General features: G+C 29.8%; 1 protein-coding gene across 1 annotated transcript in view; it reads right to left on the bottom strand.

Annotated features, from left to right (window-relative positions):
* Nucleotides 1-5,281: 5,281 nt before the first annotated feature.
* LOC115245743 (lipase 3-like) overlaps nt 5,282-8,568 on the bottom strand; it is a 7,218-nt gene continuing 3,931 nt past the window's right edge. The window contains exons 4-8 of the mRNA XM_029824192.1: nt 8,220-8,463; nt 7,982-8,140; nt 7,788-7,875; nt 7,513-7,658; nt 5,282-7,331 (exon numbers count right to left, since the gene is read on the bottom strand). Coding sequence (XP_029680052.1) covers nt 7,176-7,331; nt 7,513-7,658; nt 7,788-7,875; nt 7,982-8,140; nt 8,220-8,463 — 793 coding nt within the window. The 3' untranslated portion in view covers nt 5,282-7,175. The remainder of the gene's footprint in view (nt 7,332-7,512; nt 7,659-7,787; nt 7,876-7,981; nt 8,141-8,219; nt 8,464-8,568) is intronic.

The raw sequence follows: 8,568 nt of genomic DNA on the forward strand, positions 1-8,568 counted from the left end.
TTATATCAATAGTATACTTCTTATCCAAGCATGAGAGGGTATACTGATTTCTAGCGTGTGATTAGTACAAGTGTTTTATAGTTTTTCAAAATATCGAGCAAACGAACAACTGAGCAGTTGGAGTATACTAAAGAATAATTTCCTTCTTAAAGTTATATAGAGATCATTATGCACACAATATTCCTTGGTTATTCATAAAAATTCTAATAAATAAGACAATTGTAATGTATGTAAAGCATCCGCTCTAACTTTATTCTAAACTAATTGCAAACAAATTTTGTAGCATATTACATTACAAGTATTAACCATAAAAGAAAACATTGTTAAAATCACTGTGGGATGTTTTATTGAATTAATATTTGTAATAAAATTAATGAATAAGAAAATTGAACGATAAACGTTTGACAAAATGCAATTATTAAAAAAATAGATCTACACGAATATACTATGTATTAAAATTATACTGGGATTTTTGTTCTAGTGATTTATGACAATTAAAAATGCTAAAAAAAGAAATATCGCAAAAAGCAGATTAATACATTAACGGTCGCTTTAACGTAATACTATGTCTTTTCATGGCTAAAAGTAAAAGCCGCGGACTTCTTAATTTTAAACGGGTTTCTCAACCGGACAAATAGTTCTTTTTTTACCAGTGACCGCATAACAGAGAATTTCCTGTATTTATTCCAATTACAAATAATAAGTGATTCAAAACATGATATTCAAAAGCAAATTTTCATAATTTTACCCTTGTCTTAATTGCAGAACCTTGCGGCTTTTTACTTTAGGATCACGGCAAAATTGCCAGCCGCGAACGTGTTGATATAGCTGCAAAAAGATCGATGCAGAGTTATCGTAAGTGTGAAGAATAAGTTAGAAAAGTATTTAGGAATATCAACATACACACATACACATACACATATATAGATATAAGAAAATATTAACGAGACGAAATATATACCAAATTGCATCACATAAGAAGGAAATATAATTAAATTTTGTAGTTCTTTTCGAATTCTTTTGAGCGTTGAAGATATAAGTACATATATGATAACAAGGATAAGTTTCGGTGTATTATCTTTAAAAAACAACAATCGATATTATCTTTGCTCGGCATAAAGAACAGCATTTTTATATAAAAGAAAGTATCTAACATGATTTGCGTTAGAAAAGAGATCGTGCGTTAGAAAGAATATGGTGCCAATATATATTCAACATTTTTAATAAAGTATCATTTGTATCGCGCGGACGCGTACGAATGTAATATTTTATGCGTCGCAGAATTTGTGCGTGATTTTTAACATAGTTATACTCTGTGTATATGCAAAGATTTGCTTTTCCTCTTGTCTTTATTTTACTCGCGAACGACACTAACATACTATTTTATCTTTGTATCATTCGTATTTTTTTTCGTAGGATTATACAGTATTTGTATAAAGAAAACTTCTAATATACATGAATTCCTATTGTAACATAGCGAATCAATTGAATGCGTGTTATCGCTATAAACTTAATTGTTGCAAAGATTACTATTATTTTATATAAACTACGACGAACATCGTCGATCTGCTATTTTTTATAGAGATGAGTTGGGTGAATGCAGCTATAAAATAATCATAAAAGTATTCTAAAATATGAAAAGATTAGCGCGCGCTGATGGTATTAAACAGCATGATATACTATATGGTATAATATCCTCAATAACGTCTTCATAATGTTTGATTTTCGGCGTTATATATTGCAGTTGAATTTATTACTTAGGACAGACGCTTAAATATCGTAAAATAAAATATAATCTATATATCTTCTGACACGAATATATTATCTTTCCGCAAGCGGAATACGGCATTTCGCACAATAATCGAGATATTGTTGGATAAGGAAGGGACTTAAAAAAATACGCAAATTATAATTGGTGGCATTACCATTCTATGTTCGATTGAGATTGCACGAGATTGTATCGAACTGCGTTTATAAATTTTGTATGTGGTACAGCGATGACATTGGCAGACTTGCATGATATATATTCTCTACATTTTATATCGAATTTTATTTTTTTAAGAGATTAGCGAGTCCTAGAAAAAAATACAAAAATTCGAGTTTCACATTGCTTGGATTTTGTCATTTTCATGAACTTTCAATATATTCGTATACTTCTGTTATGTGTACATCTATAAAAAGAAATATTATATAAATATTTATAATCGTATACTTGGCGATTTCGGATACATTTAAGCGAATTAAGAGAATACTTATTTTACCATTTCCACAAAGATGGATGAAGCATATTATATTTATAAATCAGAGTTAAAAAAAATTTTATTTAATCTAAAACATGTCGAAGTTACACGGATTTTCAATTGTATATCCGAGCCTCTCAGATATCTCAACTATATGTTCCGAAAATATGGAGATAGATATTATTAGCTCGTTCGCGTGCGAACAGTTGTGTGAAATATAAACCTAGGGAAGTAGCGTATAAATCAATCATCTTTGTACTTTCTTCTATGTGCGATCTTTTTACAGATCACGTGTGTGTGTGTGTGTGTGTGTGTGAAAAAGTGCAGAAAAAGAAGTCGCGCAAAACTCACGTTTTACGACTAAGAACCCAGTCAGCCAAATCTGTTCAAACAGATTTGCCAAGTGCCTGCTACAAATTGTTGTCAGCAGAAAGGCTACAAATTTGGTACAGGAGCTATTAATATCGATTAAGTCGTCAGATTAGTCGTCTGCTGTCAGATTTTGTGAACAGGCTTTGCCGGCAAATCACAAGCTTAATCCGTATATAGTTGATGCCAATTTGCTAGCCATTTCTAAGTAAATTTGTTGCTAATCTGCTGACATATTGCGTGCATTTTGCTTACTGGGATATATTATTCGTTATATATTATTATTTGTTAATGTTCAGATTTTTATAGGAGATGGTACACAGGTATTTTTCTATGTAATTTAAATTTTGCAGACATTTTCAGGTATTGAGATCCTTATCTTTTCTCGTATTTTCATTTAAGAGTTTATCAACCTAAAACCTAAACCTGAACGCCGAATTTAAATATACGCATCAGGATTCTGAGATAACAAACGTAGATATAATTCTTTTTTCTTCTCGTATAACATAATTTGCAGATTTGCTTATTTTAATTCTTATTTAATTTTTTGTTTGAAGTATAATAAAGAAAGTGACAACGGGTTATTTTTTTTTGGAATATCTCGCTATGTATGTATTCAATGTGTATACAGGGTATTCCAAAATTCGCGAATCAAAATACAACAGTAGAAAAAATTATGTAAAAAAATTATTTGCGATCTTTTATTCCAAGCGGTTTTTGAGATATAAGGGTTTAGAACTAATCAATCACAGGACATATTTAGATAGTCTCCTGTTTATGAATTGTCATTAATACTAACATACATGCAACTCACGAACATACGGACGACCATCTAAATACAGTCAGCTTTAAACCCTTATATCTCAGAAACTATTGCTTGGAATAAAAATCACAAATAATTTTTTACTTAACTTTTGGAAAACTTTTCTGCTATAATATTTTGATTCGCGAATATATTTCACGGAATACCCCGTATAATATATTTATGCATTTACATAGTATCGAAAGATATTCGATGATGCAGATACGCGTTTCAGATGTATGACAAAAAAGTTTAAGAGAAAATAAATATCGGAGATTTTGTATGTATGGATATATGTGTGTAGATATATATCTCTGTGCGTGCATTCGTGTGTGTGTTTTGTATGTTTGTGTGTAATATATTGACACATTACAGTACAATAATTTTTCGGTCATATATTATTTAATATTCGGTTAGTTAATGGTATAATTATGTGAATATGGATTATACGGTAACTGCATCATCGACGCGCGCGCGTATGTATGTATATATATATATATATATATATACGCGCGCGTGTGTGTGTGTGTGTGTGGTATATGTGTGACTTCTGCTGCCTTTCTAATAAATTTTCCACACTCACATTTCTTACTTTGCTCATATGCACAGTGCTCCGAACTAATTAATTCACATTTTATTGTAGTATATATATACATATTCTATATTGCAATTGCAATATATTTTCATCATAATTTATGCATATAATTTGAAAAAAAGATTAAAAGTTGTAAAAAACTTAGTTCTGACATACATATATTTTTCTGTTTGTAAATTACTGAGATATTAAAAAACTGTTTTTATTTTAATGTTGACAGAACGATACAGTAAGAGAAAAGAGACGAGATTAATTATATATATATAATTATTAATTACACACACAATATACGTACATATATACATATAAATTATGTTATTTATATATGTTATATATGTATTATAATTATATATGATGTATATGCGTATAATATACACATATATATATATGTATATAATATGTACATAACAGTTATGCATGCGTGCGTGCATCTGTGCGCGTGCGCGTGTGTGTGCGCGCGCGCGCGCGCGTGTGTGTAATATTTATAAGTAAAATATTAACGAGAGTACGAAGGTTGTATTTAATTATTATAGAATACATGATATCAAGAAGCGGAAGGGACGCTATAATTTTAGGATTTGTTATACAATCTAAATGAGATATAAATTGACGTGGTGCATTTTGTCTTCACCGAGCAATCAAGGAGAAGGGTGTGTCAGAGCGGTTGGATTAATTAAATGCATCTCGTTCCGCAGAATTAATGAGAATTGATTATACGCGTGCCTTCCTTCGTCCGTGATGGCAAAAGTGCCACGCGTATGTTATTGATGATGTATTTAAGAAGAGATGGCCTCCTAATTATTATTGAATATAATTGCGTATATTTAAAATTCCATTAATATCTCATGCATATATATGTATGCATATATACATGTACATACATATAGATACACATACAAACATACATATACATACATACATATACATACATCATACATACATAAATACATACATATTATATATATATAAGCCTTGATTCGTTTCCCACATAGAAATAATATTGGTTCTCGGATACATTCTACATCATATGAATGATAGACTATTAAGTACAGTAGCCATCGACACGTTATCTCCGTGGATATGCGAGGATATGTGATTATGTTCCTTTAAAGTGTTACAAATAAAATAATACCTATATGCAAAGGAATTAATCAGTTCCTCTTGCTCCATCAAACGGGACTGTATTTCGTTTTCCTTTCATACACATTTGTACATTCAAAGAGACTGTATAATTTAAAAAAAACCATATTCTTGCAAAAGAAATCTTATTTCCCGTTTTTTTTTTTTTTTTAATATTAGAATATCGTTATTATATCATTATTATCTATATCATTCTTTTTGTTTTTATCTTTTCATATACTCACAAGGATTTATATCAATATAATTTACACTTCTTTAATCTACTTATAAGTTTTTGCTTTACTTAAGAGCATTATATACATATAAGAAAATTGTTAACGAAGTAGAGGATGCTCTATCTAGAAACAGCGTTAAATCTAAAGAGACTTTAAAATCTTTTTTCTTTTTACGCAGTCTATCTGTATGTGTATTCTTTTATCACCAATATATCAATTTTGTCTAATCGCGTATGTGATGGTGGCAAGGGGAAAAGGCACATATTAGAATTGATTCTATCAAATCTATTAGTATGTAATTTTGTCGTTGCAAGTTTTTCTCTATCGTAATATTATCTCGTTATAAATTATGATTGTTGTAATACATCTTGAGATATTCTTATACCTCATAGAGTAACACAATTTTTTAATACCTAAACCAGATGACGATATATATTATATAACTTGTGTTATTTGGTTATTGATACATTTTATAATTATATTAAAATGTTATTCATATTTTACGTATCATCGAATTTTGTAAGGACTAAATTAGAATCAAGCTATTACTTTTATCGCAAAGACAGATATCATCTTGGATGAATCTCAAGTGGCCAATATATGAGCTCAAGTATCGATTATGATTTATGTGCTAATTTTTTACTGGCATACAAAGATACAGTCGTAGCGATATGTACTAATAACATGATAAAAATTCTATTTATTTCCATTTGTATGATAAATAAAATTTCACCATGATCGAAGACAATTCATACAAATTTTCATACAAATCACGTGATTATAGATCGGCAATTTCTCATTTGATCTATTCTAATATGAACTAATACATATCATGCATACACATAATATATAATTCGATATGTATATTATTATATATTATACACGTGGCCAGCAATTTGTGAGCTATTTCCAAGTGCAACTGATTTGTTTTTACTTTCGATTTAAATTCTTGTAGAAGTAAGACCTATGTAAAATAAAAAAAAGACATAAAATTGCAACACACTTTTGAGTTTTAAAAGGTTTTATTTTTAATTACTTGGAATTTTATTTACATTTATTAAAATATTTTTAAATTATCCAAAATTATTTTTTCGAGTTGCACTTGATACCGAAATATGCGAGCTGGCTCATCCATATTTGAGTGATTTTAATAATATATAATAAACAAGTAAATGTAATAGTTAGCATAGGCTATATATAACTCTAATTATAGTAAAAAAAAATACCATATATGCGAAGTAAATCAATTGCTTAAAGCATCAGCCGCGTGAGACAAAACTATTGTCTATTTCTTCCAGGATAGGCATACTGTATTTCAGCGGAACAGTTTTTGAAGCGGATAAGAATCTTTCTGGATGCTGCTCAAGTGCGATTAGAAAGTTAAGTTTATAATTCTATCGTGGCGGTTTTATGTGATCGCGAGAAATTATCGCAGATGTGTGTGTAGTTTCTTATGTGCAGTGATCGCAAGATTGATTATGATGGAATTTGTATATAAATATACATAAAGATGAAAAACGACGGTATTATATAATGCAAGAAAAATACTATATACTCTATAAACAAAGTTACTTTGTACTAGTATGTATTAGTATGTTTGCTCTGAAGTTAAGTCCAGAGAAGTAAAGTTATAGAGACACAAGTACAGATTATAATATGCAAATAAAACGCGCGCGCGCGTAACTTATACTGATATATAATAACACTAATAATATAACAATAAATTAAACCGATTCACTATACATTTATTTTTGTTGCATCTTCGTAATTTTCTATTATTAAGAAAAGATTTTTAGTTTAGGAAGAATACCACATTATTGATATTGGTCTAGCAATTGTAGAATAGGTCGCGATACTAATTGCAGGGAGGACTTTCCCCATATGAAATCGTAATGATTAAAGGTGGTATTCATGGGAATCTTGTAATGTAGCACAATACTATTGAGTTTGGTAGATAAGAGTTCCACATCCTTGAACGAAAATTAAAAAAGAAGATTAATGAATGATCAATAAAGTTTTGATTTTAATAAACTTTAATTATATAAAATTATTTTAAATTAGTATATTTGAAATAAATATTTGCAAAGTTTATTTCTACAAAATTTAATTTAATTTTTGCAAAAAGAAATTTTTTTAAATTATGAAACATACCTTTGTAGTTGCTAGCCAATCATTATCGCTGCTGAAGAGTATTATTGGCGCTGTGATTTTTTCCAATTGATAATCCGGCGGTGTCGTTGAATTGTACATTATAAGATTTTTGTCGATGTCACCATAATCAAATTGTCTAAAGCGCCCTGAAGCATATTTTAAAGTTCTTTTCGAAAAAGAGAAACTTATTCGGAATTTGATATATTATATAATATGTCGTTTGTGGAGTATTCAATTTTTTTTCTTTCTCTGTATAATAATTATTATGATATTACCTGCATTAATGTATCCTTGACCATAATGCACGAATTGTTTCCAGGAAGCCCCAGCAGGAACATGACCTATGATAACTGTCAGATTTTCCTGTCCAAACGAATAGAAAAGTTTAATCAATAATATGAGTGAAAGAAAAGTGTAATGTCAGATATAGAAAATGGAAATCGATGAAATATATATCGTTTGCTCTCACTGTATTTAATTCCGCACGGCTGAATCCCGCGACTAAAAATAAAATATTACTGCAGATGAATTGTGTGGACGCCATGCTCTGACAGAATAGATTCGACACAAATTTTCCCCAAGCAGACCGCGAACGAAATTCTGGATAGCCGAAAGTTTCACCGACCCACTATAAAGGAAATGAAAATGAAACTTCAAATCAGTTATAAATTTTTATATGCGAATGTTTAAAATGACTTGTATCTCACCACGCCGAGATAAGTTAATTTGGCGAGTTTCTTGACCGGTCCGCGAATGTTGCCGCTAAAAGCCGCGGGTGCCAAGCCTATCATTAAAATGATCTTCGAATTGTACTCGGGTTTTTCCGATGCTGTTACCCAGAACTGAGTGGTACCTTCCGAATGACCAACGTAGAAGATTTTCTCGTATCTCGTCGCACATAAAATGTAATTGATCATTGCAGGAAGATCGTAAATGCCAAGTTCGTGGTAACTAAAATACATATATGTTTTTTTATTGTTTAATTACTCTATTCTCTTTTTCATTTTAAAAATTTTAAATATAAAATGTAAATATTCAAATATATATGTATATATA

The sequence above is a fragment of the Formica exsecta genome, unplaced genomic scaffold (assembly GCF_003651465.1).
Source record: "Formica exsecta isolate Colony F162 unplaced genomic scaffold, ASM365146v1 scaffold13, whole genome shotgun sequence".
In the NCBI taxonomy this organism is placed as follows: domain Eukaryota; kingdom Metazoa; phylum Arthropoda; class Insecta; order Hymenoptera; family Formicidae; genus Formica; species Formica exsecta.